This window comes from Pleurodeles waltl, chromosome 6 (genome assembly GCF_031143425.1).
Source record: "Pleurodeles waltl isolate 20211129_DDA chromosome 6, aPleWal1.hap1.20221129, whole genome shotgun sequence".
Lineage (NCBI taxonomy): Eukaryota > Metazoa > Chordata > Amphibia > Caudata > Salamandridae > Pleurodeles > Pleurodeles waltl.
The window spans coordinates 453812012-453830446 of NC_090445.1; the positions used below are offsets into that span (position 1 = coordinate 453812012).

Genomic DNA, 18435 nt, shown 5'->3' on the forward strand with positions numbered 1-18435 from the left:
TAGCCAAATAGATAGGTCTTCAGGGACTTTCAGAACTCTGGAAAAGATGGGGAGGTCTATAGATGAAAGGGTAGCTCATTCCTTGTCTTCACTGCTAGGTAGGAGAAGGAGCGACCTTCATCCAGTCGGCGATGTCTGTCATGCAGTTGAGGAAGTAAGTCTCGGCGTTGGTGGTGTCTTCGGAGAGGATGAGTTGTGTTTTATTGGCATAGGATATGTTGTTGAGTCCATGGGTTTTGGCGATGTTGGGCAGAGGTGTCATATCAGTGTTGAAGAGAGTGGGGCTGAGCGAGGATCCTTGGGGTACTCCCCAAATTATTTCTTTGGATTCAGAGGTGAAGGGGGAAGGCAGACATTTTACATTCCCCTGGTGAGGAAAGAGGGGATCCATCTGAGGGCAGCTCCTTGGATGCCGATGTTGTGCAGCCTTTTGAAGAGTGTGTGGTGTGAGACCGTATTGAAGGCTGCCAAGAGGTTTAGAAGGATCAGAGCCGCAGTCCTCCTTGTCCGAGTAGGGCTCGGATGTCCTTCGTAGCTGCCATGAGGGATGTCTCTGTGCTGTGGTTGCTGCAGAATCTGGATTCAGAGGAGCCGAGTAGGAGGCTTATTTCCAGATGTGAGGAGAGTTGTCATTTGATGGCTTTTTCTAAGACTTCAGCCGAGAATGGGAGCAGCAAGATCAGTCGGTAGTTTGCTGGGGTCTGTCGATGCTTTTTTTCATAGGGAGTTGGCAATGTTTTTTTTAGTAGGGCGTTGAATTCTGCATGTTTCTAGTTCTCAGGGAAGGTGTCCATGACAATTGAGGTGTTAGACGAGTTGGTGAGTATATGACTGATTCTGTCTTTGCCTAGGGTGAAGATGTGGTGAGTGGACCAAGTTCATGATGGTAGCGGCGTCTTGTGGGGTGAGCTGGCTCTATTCAGTTAGTCGGATGTCTGTGGTGGTAGCAGGATCATTGTGTTTCTTGAAGAAGTCGGTGGGCCTGGGCTGGGGTTTGAAGTTTCTGCAGATGTTGGTGATCTTCTTGTGGAAGAAGTGTACAAGGTTGGTGCATGGTTCCTGTGAGGGGGTAATGTTGTTTGTTGCAGCTGAGGGGTTGGAGAATTCTTTGAGAATTCTTGGGTATTAAAGAGTTATTTGCCGTTATTGGAGCTTGATTTGATTCGTGAAGCTAAGGCCTTTTTCTTCAATTCTCTCAACTGTATTTGTGGTAGAGGTTGAAGGCTGTCTTAAAGGTGATCTTGTTGGTAGAGTCCTTGCTGGTGCGCCATCTCCTTTCCAGTTGTTTACAGTGTCATTTAGTGGTTCTGAGGTCTTCCGTGTAGCAGCTAGCCTTCTGGTGGACCTTCTGTGGCTGTTGGTGCAGTTGGTGATCCAATTGTTTATGTTTCTGATGGTCTGGTCTAGGTTGTTGGAGGAGAATGGCTGGGTGATGTTGAAGGCATTGATCCACGTGTTCTTTGAGGCTTTGCTCCAGCTGCGGTTTGGGCATAGGGCAGACTGGGGACAGAGGCCCATGAGCTGGTGATGTTGAAGTGGACACAGTCCAGGGGAGTTCCTTGGTGTGGCTGTACCTAATGAAGTAACTGGAGGTGAAGATGGGGTCTAGCGGGTGGTCAGTGATGTGCGTGGAGTCGTGGTTGAGTTGGGTGAGTCTGATCTTATTCATGCTGTTGTGGAGATTGGTAGTGTTGATGGCATTGTGGTCGTCGAAGTTGAGGTTGCAGAGGAAAATTTAGTTGTTGTAGTCTATGACGAGGGGGACAGAAGGCTGGTAGGCAAGGGTGCCCCTAATGGTGGTTTTGCTGTCTTTTAGAGTCAGAAGTTGAGGTGTTCCATGGTTGGGGTGATGTTGACATTCCTGGTGGTGCATTGGATGACTTTCTTGTGTATGGTGATGATCCCTCCATCAGGCTTGTTGATGCAGTCGCAGTGGGAGATGTTGTATCCTTCAGGTATTGCAGTGGTAATGTCGGGCACAGAAGTGGGGTTGAGCCAGGTCTCAGTGAGGAAGAGGACTTTGGGCGTGACGGTGGAGATGGCGTCCCAAATCTTGGTGGTGTGTTTTCAAAGTGAGCGTATGTTGAAAAGGGCCTATGCAAGATGGTGTTTTTGTCCGGTTGGTGTCTGCAATGTGTTTAGGGTTGGGCTGGTCAGTGGGCTGGGGTGTGTGCTGTGGCAGGTGAAGTGGTGGTGGGTGTAGACGAAAGGTCCTACAGTGGAGCATGGGTCAGCATGGTGGCAGTGTTTGTTGCAGCCTCCAGGGTCGAGGGTGTAGAGCTCAGCAATGGTGTATCTTGTGGGGGGGGGGAGGCAGGAGGACCAGGGGTCATGGCGCTGGGTGCGGTACAGGCGCAAATGGCAACCAAGCTTGCCTTCAGTTTGCGTTTGGCACACCGCTGCACGCGTCCGCTACATGGTTGCTCTGCGGAATGCTTTAAGGGGTCTGTTGGCAGGAAGAACAGTGAGTAGGAAAACAGGGACGGAAAAACCCAGGCAGCAGCACTGTCACTGGATCAGGCTGGAACAAGCGGGAAGTGGAGGCCACTGGTAAGTGGCAGGCTCGGTGTCCAGGTGCCTCCTAAAGAATTCCCTTTTGGAGAAGATCTTAGAAGCATCTCAATAAGTGTTTTTTATTGTTCACTAGAAAATGCTTTAGTGAAGAAGGTTTTGATCATGCATTCACATAGTTAGAAATTAGAGAGTTTGGTGCTCTTTTGTGCAATAGTAAACTAATAGTGATTGCACTAAGTATTTTTGTTTTACTTACATTTTATGAAGCGAATGCTCATCGTATGGAGAACAGCAGTTCATTTAGGCACTCTTTATATTTTAATCATTTAAGTACATCGGCATGCTCGGAGACTTATGGAACAGGAAATGAAAACGCAGACTCATTTTCAAAGCTTCATTTTAGGTGAACTCTGCAGTTACCCAGAATTATGTAATTGTCAGAAATGAAGTAAAACATTAACAGGTATGATATCAGTCCTGTGGATTTCGAGTAATCAAAATTTGTGCTCGGCAGTGATAATTGTCAGGGCAGACAAAGGAGTTAACACTTGCACAAGATTACTAACTAGCCCTCTTGCCCAGCACTACAGAGCATGTCTGATACTACACTGCCCACTAGAGTTGGCATTGGGAAACATCCCTGCATTAACACCTTCGGCTGCCGGTACCCACTCATGGGTCAGTTGAGGTGCTGTATCGCTGATGTTTATCTTCTTGTTGCAGGCATGCAGGCACTGAAATGAAGGGGGAACGTGGATGTTGGTTAAAGGGGGTCAATCCCTTCAGAGGCCCTGCTGTGTAGCTAATTCCCAGCCCATCAGACACTCGCAGCCTGTTACAACCCACCTGTCATTATACAAGAGGAACCAGACACTGACAGCACAGGGGCATCAGGGAATCTCATGGTCTCAAGATACTAAGCATTGGTACATTAACAATGAGTATTACGCCAGAGGTGCAATAGTGAACTACAGTGTGATGTTACATTGGCCACAGATGCTAACAGTCACTGTCTATCTTCTGCCTGGATGTCTACTGTCTTTACTGCTTCAAATGTGAATTGCAATATTGACCGTCCTGAGAGCACCTTTACCTAATTCAGTTCAGAGTGTGGACTACACAAAAACATCACTCCTATAGGGTTTAGCAGGCAAAAATGTTGCTTCACATACTTCACCAGTGGCTGAGATTAATTCAAGCATTCCACCCATCACTTTTTGCTTTTTCTCAGTACAATACCATAAGTGCAGGAGACATGCTCAAATGTGGGTCCAGTGTGCACTGTACCACAGTACAGAAGCTATACCTCACTGGTGAGGCCTAACTAGGACCAACCCTGCCTGAAGTTGCTTGTGGTCCTGGTCAGAAGGGCCTAGTCTGGCTGGTTGGGCTGGACTGTCACTACTATAGGAGGACCAAGCTTGGTTTACCTATGGCTGGTTCCTCTCTGAGGTCGCATAGGGGGGCTAAAATAATGGAATGGGATGTAGCTCTTAGTAATTAGCATTGTGCAAGTTTAATTCAAGCATTCCACCTGTAAATCGTTTTGTTTTGCTCAGTGTGATGCTCTTAGTGTGGCAGGTATGCCAAGACTTATGTCCCATATTTGCTGTGTTACAGGCCTCAGTAGGGCAAAACCAGTTTAAGGTTGTTTGAGTTCTCGTTCAGGTGGGTCCTGACCTACCAATTCATCTGGATTGCTCCTGGTTTAGCAGGACCAAGGCTGATTTGCATATGAGTGTTTTCTGCCTGAGGTGGTATAAGGGCAAAAATACTGTAATTACCAATGTCTGAGATGAATTCAGACATTCCATCTATCACTTTTTTGTTTTTCTCGCATATAAGAACAACATTGCCTTTCGTGGGTCACTATCTGCAGCGTCACTGAGATATTCTTGAATGTCACTCAATGCAGTCAGATAATTTATTGTATTAAAGCGAAATACAAACGCAGAAGAAATACCTTTTTTAGTTTGAATAGTCTTTACAATATTTTGCAGGATATGTCTGTGTGATTTGCATGACAGATCTTACCATGGCGTGGCTCGCGTTTGATTTTTCGGGGCAAGACAGACCACTGGCTTGGCTCTGGCTGAGGTTTTTCTGTTAGCTTCCTGGATTGCCCTCCTTAATTTAGTGTGCATCTAGTGGTTAGTTGTTTAGCACATTTAGTGCACTTTGATAGTTGCTTCAGAGCACGACTGTACTAGACCAATTGTGAAAGACGCTATATAGAGAGAACTGGAGCTGTATTATGGAAATCGCCCCAGGGGTGCAACGGCACGTGCACTCTCTTTGCGCACCCACAGGGCACTTTGGTATTACAGCAAGGACCGCAGGCGCTTGTGCGGCCCTTTCTGTAATAGAGATAGTGCTGGCGCAAATATAACGCCAGTGCAAGCACCAGAGGGTGTTCCCTCATTTGCATGGGGGTGTGGCCCCATGCAAATGAGGGAATTCCTTTGCATCTCCGCTGTCTTACAGTCGCAGAGGCAAAGAAGCTGTCAGGAGGCCCCCTGATGGCAGCCCTCTGTAGGGGGAAAGTGGGTCCAATGGCCCCCTCATACATCTCCTTGCAGGCGGGTGCAGTCACTCGCTGCACCCGCCTGCAAGGGGATCTCTAACCCCCCTTAGAAGTGCAGACAGGTTGCTGCCTGCACAGTAAAACACTGAGTGGCTTTAACGCAGTCGCTGCGTTTTCCACTTGAATGCGCTGCCCCAGGGCAGCACGAGTTTGCCGCTGCCCTGGGGGCAGCGCATTCAATATAATACAGCATTGTTTGCACCGGGCGCACCTTTTGAAAGGTGGTTCCGGTGCAAACAAGATATATGCGCCACATTCTGTAATATGGCCTGTGGTGTAAAGTCCTCAGCAGTAGTGCAAGGTTCTTCTCCAAGCCTGACACAGTGCAAAAAGCATGCGTAGGACTAGAACTGGGAAAAAAAAATCCAGTCCCATTGTCTCTGGAGAATGTCAACCTAATTTCACCATTGAGTTTGCGTAAAGGTCGTTATGCGCACAGTTAAAAGTTGTGAAATCACTTTGGCGCCATGATCACAATTTTCTGAAGTATTTTAAGAATGTTCAGTAGGTCTGGTTGAAATAGTTGGATGCAGGCCTGGTGACTCTCGGGGAAACATTTCACAGAATTCCAACACTACAGATGTTAAACACATCTTCAGTGGCTTACCAGTTCTTGTTGTGTCAGTTTATTTTTCCTTGCGGGCCATTGCTAGTGAACTATGTATAGGCACCGTCTGCGAAATCATTTCAAGCGTTTGCATATGAATAAACTAATATTTTCAGTTGAGGGTGTGTTTAACAGGACAGACAACCTGGCACATTACTATAATATAAGGATTTCTCAGTCCAGGTAGTGACTACACCATATACCTATTGATTGTTTGTGGCTCGAAGTACCACCAACTCTATAGTCAAGTTTTACCAAAAGGTATAATTTATGTGGGTATGAAACAGCTTTTTTTTTTTTTTTTCTCTCGTTCCATTCCCTTTCCCGACTGCCACTTGTCTTTTTTTTACAGCCATGAAGAAGCTACAGGCAATCTCTTTCGAGCAAAATAGGTGTTGGCTGTGATCCTGCCTTTGATTAATAAGTACTCTAAGGTCATGGACCCTAGGCAACATTGCAACAGACCTATTCAACAGAAAATAACACCCACCAGGATCTAAGATTCATTCAAACCCATAGATATCTTCTCCCAAATCTGACTTAAAGAACTTGGGGACTATCACGGTCAAGTTATATTAAGAATCAAACACGGCAGTGCTCTATTCTCCGGCTTTCCTAATGCCTGCTTTGCACACCTAAAAGAAGTGCTTGATAAAGTTGCCAAACTCTTCCCAAGAAGTAGGAAAGTCAACCACATTAAATCAGTTCTGGCCTCACAGAACTGGATACTACTAGAGACATACTGCACTTACTAGACTGCCTATATCACACACAAGGCGCTACATATGGACAGCCCAAAACATATGGCACTTAAATTTACCATTTCTGAAGGAAGTAGACCACTAAGTGCTCAATTAAGTGCAATGCAGCGTTCCATGAGGAGATCCTAGCGGCCAGAGTTACCAATAGGTGCTGGAATTTCTGCAGGAATAAGTTCAACCCCACTGAATGGGGAACAACTGTGGCAAACCAGTTTTCCAGCTAGTATTTCATATGGAAATCCCAATTCTGTGGTGTGCAACATGCTTCAATGTAGACAGTGCTAAGGAGGGTGCGGGATAGAGGAGCATTTTGCCTGTCGGGGGGAGCATTACATGCTGCACCCGAGGACTGGCTGAGGGCCAGACAGGGGCAACGAAAGTGGTGTGGAGTGCAGCCCTGTCAGCGAAGCAATATTACTGGCTGGACATTCCAGATTGGAAAATCGGATCCAATATTCCTGCACCTGGGAAATCCAAGCAATGGAACCCTATCCCTCTTATAACTGTTCAGAAAATAATTCCACATGGGAAGTCTGCACCGCCCTGCTTGTAAACTCAGCCGCATCTTCATGGAAACTGCTCCTTAAATCTTGAACCATCAGGTATATATATACATGACTGCTGCCTGATCTTTCTGCCTGTAATATTCATGTCGTTTCCTTCCTTTTGTTTATTTAAATCCCCTAAGGAAAACATGCTGACACCAACATGCAAAACACACTTGTTGGGAGTTTTGTTAGCGCTGTAAGGAGAAACAAAATAACTAAATCAGGGCTCAGTATTGTTTGAACTTTGCAGGCAGTAGCTTCGTAAATCTCAGAACCTCGGCTTGTTAACTTAATAATGAAAGGCGCGTCCCTTCCATTTACTGAAGGCAGCTAAACAGGCCAGTATTTAACTTGCTTAAAAAACAACATTTATTTGCTTGAAAAAAGCAGTTTTTGCACTACCTGCATCGAAATTTAACATGTAATAGCTATACAAGGAGAAACGTGTAGAATGGTAATATTCTGAGTTCAGGTCACATTAACCTTGCTGCCTTCTGCCTGATGGTTTATCATGGTGCCAGAAACCTCTGATGACAATATAGTACCATATTGCATGGTTCCAAGCTATGTATACTTTCTCTATTGCTTGATTGGTAATATTAACAGTGCAGGTATGGCTAAGGCCACTTTCCATTGAAAAACATTTGTATTAATAACTTTGATGCAGTGTGACAAATGTGTACAAAGTTTAGTAATTAGCACAACTAGCAAGTATCACCATGTCACGTTTCCTGCAGATCTGCCTCAGGAGGGGAAACTTAAAGCATAAAAAATGTTGTGTTCCTGGAATTATGTTTGTTACACAAAAGTCAACATTAGACCTTTACACAGAATAGGATGTTTTTTGGTTTGGTGTGTAATTATTAATTTGCTGTTGGCGCATCTGCTGGACTCGGAAGAGTTAAATGATATGTAGGTTTTCAGCATTGATTTGCGGACAGTTCGAGGGCCTAGATTTGTAGGGTGTTCGAAGACTGAAATATAAAATATCACCAAGCCCAATTAGGTGAGTGAACATTTTCTTCATTCACAAACCAAGACCCACAGACTATTGGATGATCCAGGAATCCAGGTTGTTTGTACAATGCCAATTGTAGGTTTCCTGGCACTGAAGTCTGAATCCTGAAAAAAGAAGTGTCCCCTGCCCAGGGATAGTGGAGGGGTTCTTGGAGAGACAGGTACTGCTGCACATTTTTTTTTAAACATGTTTTTGTCGTGGGGTTCACAGATTGATATATTTTATTTCTCAACATAGTATATCTAGTGCAAAGATATTATATGTACTTATTAATATATACACAAATGAGAACTTTACAGAGATAGCATGTGTTTGTGAATGTGTGCGCTCATGTATAGGGCACATTTGCCAATACTTTGATTGCTAGCTTGCTCTCTCTTTGATTTGGTTTGCCTGAAAAGAGCTATTTACAGCCTTATAATTATTGATGACTCATACTGGATGTGGGTGGTTCTCAGAACAGAACAAATTCGCCCAGACCTTTTTCTGGAGGGCTTTTGTCTCTGCGCATTGTGCTCTGCAGCCGTGCCTGCCACATACCTCCACATGCTTGGGTGACCAATGAGCTTGAAACGCTATTAGTTCTCAAAGCAGAGGTGGCGTAGTCTCTGAAAGCGTGCCCGCAGCGAGTGCGCCTTCCGACTGTGCAGGAACAGAATCTACATTGAGCAGAAGGCATAGGACTCTCTCCGTGGGCGGAGGTCCAGCGGGTCCCTCATTCTTCGCAGCTAGCCGTAGCTCGCGCACACATACAGGTAAGAAAATTGGAGACTAAACAGTGGGAGTCACCTGGTACCTCAGGGTAGGGAACATTGTATTTGTATTTAGATGAGGACTGGTTGGAGAAAAGTCATGTGGTTACTGGGCCCCAGTCACATAGGTGGTTTTCAGCAATATAAGACACAGGGGCAGAAGCCTCCCCTGGGGGGATTTGCCATTTCAATTGCAGAACGTTGTTAAGCGCAAGATATTAAGGGCCTGAGATACTACAATTCCATTTGAAAAGAAGATTGCTACTAATTGCACAATTATTTTTTGTGAATGTAATCAGATTTTGCAAACTGAACTATATATTATTAGGTTAGTTCACAAAATCATGGTTTATGAGGGTTTGTAGAATGATCTGACTAATAAATATACATTAGGCAGCTCGTAATTTGCAAATGCCTGTGACTGACTGCAAACACGCTGATGGTGGACTGCAAGGAGAGCAGACCACCATCACTCTGTTTGCATTTCCAATTCAGAAGCTTTTGTGGAAGCAGCCCAAGTTCCTTAAAGGAACCAGAGCTGATTTAAAAAACAAGTTTCCCTATTGGGAAACCCAATTCCCAAATTTCCTTTGTGAATCAGTTACTAACTCATTTGAGAAGTTGATAACTGGACAATGGTTTGTGACAGGAATTGCTGTTGCAAACTATTGATACACTAGTGACTCACAAATTCTTAGGAGCACCCCTTTCAAATTGGCATATAGTATGGATTGCAAAACATATTTCCTGAGCTGGAAAAACATGCAAAACTTGTTCAAGGAGATTTGTACATAACAAATAGGACTCTGCAGTCACAAACTCAGGATTTTTGGGATCACAAAATCCTTCAGTACATCTGGCCTTATTTCTCTTCTCTTTCTATTTTAACATATAATGCATGTGGATGCCCAAATGTGTCCTGGGGCTGAAAGTATAAGTTTGTGTATGCAGAAGACAGTTCTGGATAATGTCACAAATGTATGAGAGTTATTGAAACAAATATGTTTACAAAGATGTATGGAATCTTGATAAGTTGGGTTCTGCTTGAATACCAAGTGGACATGTATTACAAGATTGCTCTATAAGAACAGAAAAAGCATGTCTGCCACATCTACCCTTACAACTTGGGAAAACCACCTCATTGGAGGAAGAGGAAGGCAGCAGTCTGACAGGTCTGTGCCCTATCAGCATATTAGAACTGTATGTAGGGCCGTGGGTAGGAGACATGGCTCTAGGTTTCTTGATGTTGTGCAAAATGCCAGGGGGTGGGGAGGAATCCATTCATACGGAAAAGTCGAACTTTGCAGGTGAGGAGTCATACATAATTCAGGTAAGCCATGCATTGCCAGTCTAGGGCAATTTTCTGGTCAGATGTGATAACTTCTCAATCACTCCCTATAGAAAGGGACCATATGATACATCACTCCCATGCTTCCTTCCTATGGGGGTGATTGAAAAGTTATCACATTTGACCATCATGCAGGTGAGGCCCACCAGCACATATTTTTCCTCTTCCGATTTCGACCCAGAGCAAATAACACATAAGTGGGAAAGGAAAGAGGAAGAGAAAGACGGATAAACGGTGACAAAGGAAGAAAACAGGGATGAAAATAAACCTGAGAGAGTGATATAAAGGGGCAGTGAGTGTCTGCTGGCAGCAGAAAGAGACCTGAGGTGGAAGCTGGACTGCGCCGCTTTTCTTTGGTATTTGGCACCTCACATTTGATCAATCAACCAATCAGTGATTTCTAAAGCGCGGCTAATCACCCCTAGGGTCTCAATGTGCTGTTTGCAGGAGTGGTGCTCATTCGATAGTAATTTGGTAGCACCGACCTCAGCCGTCTGAGCAAAACTTTGGGCCCTGTAGTAATTCTTTAAAAAAGTAATTCACTGCCATCTACATAGTGCAAAATGTATTTTATCCTCTCCAAATGTCATATCGTCAAGGTTTTTCATGTGTCCTTCCGGATGCTACTTGAATTGCAATCTCGTTGGCAGCAATGGACCCCTCTGCTTCGAAACCAACTTCGCCTCCGACCCACACTCACCTTGGCTTTGTTTCAGGATATTTTTTTTCTGACAAAGCATCGATCTGAAATCAAGAAACCCAGGCACAGAACCTTCCTCGCGGATGACACCGGAAAAACAAAACATAGGAGAGAGGGAGAGACGAGAGCGTCGGATTTAATTACCGCCTCTGCCGCAGTTGGGTTTTATCTTATCGTGCAAAAAGGCCCAGAAATAGAAAGTGTCCCGTGGCTCTGCTCCGGCGCGGACGGCGGTGCTGCGGGGCGCTCACTGGCGAGGGCGCGCGCCACCGGAGCGCATTGTCTCACTGGTGATGCGGGCCCGGCGTTGGGGCGCGGGGTGCTTTTCTGGTTTTATTTCTGAACGGGATGCTCAGTGTCAAGTGGGGAGGCCTGAGTGAGATCGAGAACGGACTACATGCGGCCTGCGCCCGGTGCACCGCTGCCATGTGTTCGGCAGGAGCCCAAGTGACGCTCTGCAGTGGTCCTTGGCTTGGGACTTGGGCGACCGCCTGAGGCCGGCTGTCCCTGGGCGCAATGCAGGCGCCTCGCTGGCCGTGCGGAATGCTTCTGTCGGTACCGATTCTCCCCCGGGGACTGAAGCACCAGAGCCCTTACCCGGCCAGGCCGAGGTGGCTGGCATGACGGGGAGGAAGGCACATGCTGGCACTGCCTGCTTTGGCATAGTTACCCGCAGATTTCGTAGCATTTTCCGGCACTTTCCTAAATCCAGGTCTTGGTCGGAGGGTCTGCAGCTGCTGCGATCACCGAGCCGCGAGTTCCGACCCATCAAAGGTACCCTAATGGCTTGCCTCCTTCTTGGCTTTTTTATATGTTATTTTTTTCTCGTTTTGTGTGTCCAAATTAAACTCTACTGTATAAAAATCCTTATTATTGCAGACGATAATTTACAGTGTCATAACATGGTATTCAGAACCAAATTAAGTATGTTTCACAATAATAAATGCATATACTAACATAATAGTTGTATAATACATTTTGTCTATGCACGGTGGTGACAATATGATTGAATAACGTTATTTGGAGCTACTGTGCTAATGAACACACATACACACATTAATTACTACACTGCAAATGTAGTGTTATTGCCATTGTAGAGCAAAACTGACAAGAGGAAAACAATGTTATACTGTCTCACAGATTGCATCCTGCATTACTTCACACTGGAAGACAACTGTCCTCATAGTAGAGGCCTCTTGATTTTACCATACTGCACAAATGTAACCCCTCGACTCTTGGTTTTGGTTAAAAAACTTTTATAAACATATTTGCTTGAAAAACTGCTTATGTATTGACCAGAGGTTCCCAACCTTTTGATTTCCGCGGACTCCCAGTTTATCATTACTGGAACCCGGGGAGGGCACTGAATCAATATGGGAATCAAGGGACAATGATTTGAACCACAAAACAACACATAAAAGATACAGAAACAAGCATCCATCAAACACATACACAAATTATAACACATTTTATTTAATTTGCAAAACAAATAAAAAAATAAAAATTGTAATTTTAATAGAAATGTTGGAGCTTTTCTAAACTCCAATGAAGCCACACATTGTCCATATTGTCACACTATAGTCTGCTTGATGCGCCTGCACTGCTCCCATGAATCAATCGGAGGACACTACTTTATTTTTAGCCTCCAGTTTAAAATTCCTTGACATTTACAGTGTGTTTTAAAATGTTCAATTGTACATTTAGCCACTTTATGTACACTTTAGTAATCTGTTAATATTAATTAATTTTCTAAGCAGTCGCGGACCCCCTGAGGAGGCATCGCAGACCACCAGGGGTCCCCGTACCACAGGTTGGGAACCACTGACATAGCCCATACATGCAGACACACAGAATATCATTTGCTGTTTATCAGCATCGTTGGGAGGGGAGGGCATCATGACGCACATGAAGCTTCACCTCGTTTAAGCCACGGCCTCTTCAAATACTCAGCTGTAATAGATAGCATAGTGCACTATGCACAATTGCATATAACATATCTTTCCGCCACAATTGTGCAACTTCACAGGGCTCTAAATAAAAGGTATAATTGTCTGCATTTTAAGTTTTGAAATGTCCAGCTGTGCGCCCAAGTTACCCTTGATAGAACGTTTGTTTTCAAATGGAAATGTACAACATATCTAAAGGTGAAGGTAGGCTTTCATTTGTACTGGACCATTACAAATTGACTGCAAGACAGTTCTGCTGTCTAACAGGTGAACCTGTGGGACCTCCCTCCCCCACTTTGCAGGATCAGGTTTTCAATTTGATTGGGCATATGAGATCTAGTGGGCAAATGCTACTGGTGGAACCAGGTGAGGAGTTCTAGTCTCAGATTCTACTGTTAATCACATTGTGTGACCCTCTGCTTACCACTTATTTTCTCTTTGTTTCATAATCTTTACCTACCAACATAGTAATGTCTAGAAACAGGCATAACCCCAATATTAAGTAGGGTGGATATAGCTGTCCATCATTGCCAACTCCAGCCGTTCGCCCTCCATAGAAGGTGAAACTGACCATTATGATTTTTTTTTAACTGTGTGGGTGGACAGAGTTATTCATGGACCATGGCCTCCCCCGTCTCATCATTAACACCCCCAAACATAGCCACACCTCCCCTCTACTGAGAGACCTGCACTGGCTCACAATAGACAAGGGAATCACATTTAAGCTTCTCACGCATGCCTACAAAGCCCTCCACAACACCGGACCATAATACTTCAACCATAGACTCCACTTCTACACGCCCACCAGACCGCTCCGCTCTGCGACCTTGCACTCACCTTCGTCCCACGCGTCTCGAAGGCCACAGCCAGAGGAAGATCCTTCTCCCATCACGCCACCAAGACCTGGAACTCCCTTCCCATCCACCTCAGAAGATCTCCCACCCTATCACAATTCAGAAAGGACCTCAAAACTTGGCTGTTCACCTGATCATCAATGGCCTCTCACTTACTGCTGCCCCCTGCCCTCCCCCCAGCGCCTTGAGACCCTAGCGGGTGACTAGTCACGCTTTATAAGTTTTATGATTGATTGATACTCATTTTATCCCTCTCGAAAGCAGTAAAGCTCTGGTCAACAGTGCTGGAACTTTAACCTGTGAACAGAAAGGGTGAGCAACAGTTCCTCGTTCAAATATTATTTAAAAGGCTGCCACGGAGCTGGGGAATGAGAAAACCAAGCCCACAATAATGAAGCAGCAAGCTCTATGTGAAAACAAGAGGGGCTGCACCACTGATGAGCACATTCTCGGACACTTGTGAAGCCAGTGTCAAAGGTACACTGATAAACCCTCTCTGCTCAAGCAGGAGGGCATCTTAAGATGTCTGTGTCTTGGGAGGCAAGGGAGACAAATATTCTCCTAGTTCCTCTCTGCTAGGCTCTTCCAATGCTCTTGTTCCGTAAATACCCTCTGTTAAATACTGTTTTTTTGCTCTTCTTGTACACAACAATATTTGTTTTAATTTCCTTTCTTAGAAACCATCACTTCTAATTGAAATCACTGCAAAAGTATCTGAAAGTTCCCAGGCAAACTGTAGCTAGATAGCTAGGTAGTTAGGACCAATGTTGCGATGGTTGATGCATGCAAATACCCCTCTATACACTTGCTTTGTGGTTGTCAAGGGGCCACAAGGGTTTTGGACAAAAGTGATCTTTAGTCAAAGGACATTTTCAGTGTTTGAAATGTAATCGCATCATATTTCAAAAAGGAGCGGCTGCACACTGTGGTCCTCCCATAGACACTGGTTACTAAGCACTGCCAGACTGGAATTTATGGGGTTGGGGTTTCAATGACATGGTCTAATTTTTGTAAATTACACATTCAAGCAAATGAGCCTTTATCACTAGCCAGTATAGGCGATGAAAGTAACCAGTGTCTCAGTAGGCATTGAAGGAGGAAAAAGCAAGTTTTCATGAATGTTTCAAGTCTAGGATGGTCAAAAGCTCCCCAGAGGTGCTAGGAAAGGTTATTTCAGGTGCAGGGAAACAGAGTCCGAGGCCCTCCCACTTTTGTTACATATTTGAATATAAACACTTTGCAAAGGAACATGGTTGGAGTTCTCAAGGACCTTGATGTTGGTTAACTAAGCAATTTATTTCATAAGGAAGGAAGGAGATTTGCCAGACTGAAGGTTTTAAACAATTAGATGTAGGATGGGATTTATTCTACCTGTGTGTATAAGGCACGGAACTAGTTTGCAAAGTGAATTTAGATGAAATAAGCATAGATATGAGAATCCACTGCAGATCCGTGCCTGATTTGAATACAGGATTTTTTTATGATTGAAACTATGACAGTACAGTCACCAAGTGTCTTAGACTAGAAAGATTGAGTTCATAAACAGCACGGCCTTTGATATTCGTGACATCTGCTTTATCAGAGTAAAGTTTAAGCCTACAGTTGGCCATCCAGTTGAATGAACAAATATTTATAAAGCGCAAATGCAACCTCAAAGGTATCCAGGTGCTATTCAGTTGCTTGCCCCTAACATGCATGCATGAAAGGTTTCTGCATGAAGATTCCCATCCAGTTTGAATGGGATCTGGTATTCCGTGTCCACTTTTAGCCATGGCAGCCAGAAGACTGCTTGAGATGAGTCTGCATGAATGTTAAGTAAACTTCAGACCTGTGCTGAGGATGCACGTACACCACCAAAGCTTGGAGGTAAAAGAAAGAATAGCAACTACCTAAGAATAGCTAGTAAGAAATGATTTTAACTGTACATGGACTTAGCCACCCATGCCCAAAGGCTGAAGAGGTTTCAGCCAAATGAGTACTCGTTGGCGTCAAATAATAGCCAGACATCCAAAAGGACCATACCACTGACACCGCCACTATCCATTACCATTCTAAAATAGCCCAATTTGATATAAAACAACTATTAAGGTGCAAAGGCCATCCTAGAAGCTACTACATTTTAACTAGACCTGAAGCTGAAGTGCTACTGTGGAGTCAAACACCTCAGTTTGAGAAAGGAGAGGGGAGAAAGACCAGAAATTAGCAGGATTAGATTTGTTCTTAATCAATGGAGCTGTAGCCTGGTTAAAATATGACTATCCCTGACCCAAGATAAATGTTTACAATAGCCAGAGGTTGTTGAGGAACAAAAGATAAAATGTATTTGGTAAATTGCACCAGACATCGATCCACTTGGGCCATAGATTTAAGAGATGCCACTAGGCAAAAAACAGACACAGCAGACATTAGGTAGTTTATGCTGAGTGGGCACATTCCTAATCTTTTTGGGGATAGGATATAAGAAATTGGCAAAGCTGATCTCGATTACTTGCATTTTGGTCTGGAAGAAAGGAGATGGTTGCAGAAAGCCTGCATACACAGAACCAGATCAGGAGGAGGTATGTTCTCCTAGACCATTCCTAAAGCGTGCAACAACCTCCCTCTCCACATCAGAGCCTCATCCTTTCTTTTTGAATGCCACAAGAAGCTGAAGACCTGCCTTTTTAATTAATCAACCTACCATAGGAAGGTCTAGATATACACACCCAGTTAGCACCAGGAACCATTGCCGGTAATAACGTGCTCTACAAATACACATAACACTCTCTCGCATTTTACCTTCAGCCTGTTTAACATGCAAAGTTCACCACACTGTCCAGCCGCTTCACCCAGTAGGGTTTCTAACTTGTTTCTTGTTTTACCAGTAAGCTGATCCCACTGATCTTTTTCAAGACAGTGAAGGATACACTCTCTCCCAGGAAACCCAAAGCCCACGAGGGACATTGGTTTTATTTTTTCAAAGACAGACCCCCGCTTTGAAGTCTGTCTTCCAAAAAATCAAAAGTGCTGATGTGTCTTTGTATTGCCCGCAGCGTGGAAGAAGTGCTGGAACTATTTTTCCTTTGAAGTGGCACCTACGAGAGAGTCGGATCTGCTTCAGGAAAGAGATTTTCATATCTTTATATGCATTAACAGGATACACCATACCTCACCACCAAGATTAGAGACAGCTCCAGATGAAGGTGAATAATTCCAGGTCAGCAGGAGCACCTTTATCTTTTCTAGGCCTTTTAGTCAACAGCACTTTTGCTGCTGGAATTTGTTGACCCATACCTAAAGGACCATTTGACAACTATGACTCAACACTTTTCATGCTGGACTGTATAGACCCCTACCTAAAGAACCACTTTACAACCATTTCTCCTAGTTTTCAAAATGTGTTTTTTTGGTGCAGTTTGTCCTTTATGTTCATTTGATGCCACCCAGAACTGTAAACCCCTTGGCCATGAGCTTTGAACCTTGGTACCAGCGTACACACAAACAACGCAACAACCTGGAGCCACCAGTAAATGACAGCACAAAACTTAAGTTACATTTAAGGCTTTTAAGGTTCTTAATGCTGCTGTTACTTTATTGTTCGCTACCCTATTGGCTATGAGGATGCTAAAAAAAAAAGTTGTGCATGTATATATGTAGGAGTCCGAATTGAAGGTGATAATTGTGGTAATGATTAAGTGTACTTTGATATGTAAAATAGTCCCTCATGCCTTCCAGTGGAAACACTTCCTGGAAGGTGGACTGTTATTCCAAATACCCCGTTGCATAAGAGATTAGTACTCCTCTGGAAGGGACCAAAGACCAGACTCGGTATATTCTACAGACTTGTAACAATATGCCTTGAAGAAAGCGGTGCTATCCTAACTAATAAACGCAATACATGCATTACCTTTCATGAAGCATACGCCTCAAGCTCGGGTTACTGCAGGTGTTAAGTAGATTTTCATAAACTGAACTAAACGATACTCATTTTATCAGCCTCAAAATAATTAAATACTGAATTGGACTCGCTAGGACTTGACCCTTTGAACTGCGTAGTAACACAATGTTTTCTGCACGTGGGCCTTTGTACTGTACAATGCCTGACCTATTCTTGCAACTGCCCCAGCTCTGCTTTTTTCAGAGACCCCAGTCTATATAGAAATGTAATTTTCCAAAAGGTCAGTCTGCTTACGCAGGGCACAGCCACGCCTGTTCATTGGACAAGAGCTGTTTCCGGACAGTCTTACAAAGCCAGAGGACGATATTTCACAAATTTATCTCCATGAAACAATAAGGTGGAGCTAAAACGGAAGTAAAAACCATTTGTTCAGCCATTGTGTTTTTTTTTTAAATCTAAGCTGGCTGCCCTCCTGTGCCAAGTTATTGCAATGCGCGCTCACTGTGAAGACAGCAAATAAGGCGAGGATCAAAAAGAGGGCGGGCTCAACTCGGGCGAGTGGACAACATGTGACTAAGAGTAGGGTGAAACTGATTGGGTGGCACTGCACACGATGAGAGATTAGATGACTGCCATGTTTACCTCATCATGCTGGAGTGCAGTCTGCAGCCAAGGAAAGTGCCACTCTCAGCAGCAAAGCTTTGACAGTCTCGCATTTCAATCTGCATTTAATTTAATTTATAAATATCGTTTATTAGACTTCTTGTCCATAAAGTAATTACCAACATCAGATATTAAATGTAATAAACGAAAACAGTAGAATTCTACATAACATTAAATAAATAAATAATTAATTTACTGGCTTCATTAAAAAAAAACAAGCATTTGCAATGCAATGGGTCTCGTATTTGCACGACTTAGAGCTA

The 18435-nt window shown here is 44.1% G+C and overlaps 1 protein-coding gene across 3 annotated transcripts in view; it reads left to right on the forward strand.

Moving 5' to 3' along the window:
• Positions 1 to 18435, forward strand: part of RASSF5 (Ras association domain family member 5) — a 268852-nt gene that overhangs the window by 68022 nt on the left and 182395 nt on the right. The window contains exon 1 of one of the 3 annotated variants that reach the window (XM_069238586.1): positions 8524 to 8787. The exons of 1 other annotated variant lie outside the window; for it this stretch is intronic. Coding sequence is in view for 1 of the 2 variants with exons in the window: in XM_069238584.1 (XP_069094685.1) it covers positions 11453 to 11606 (154 nt within the window). In the remaining variant the exon portion in view is untranslated. Of the gene's footprint in view, positions 1 to 8523; positions 8788 to 10865; positions 11607 to 18435 lie in introns of those variants that run through there. One more of the 3 variants, XM_069238584.1, reaches the window with a different exon arrangement.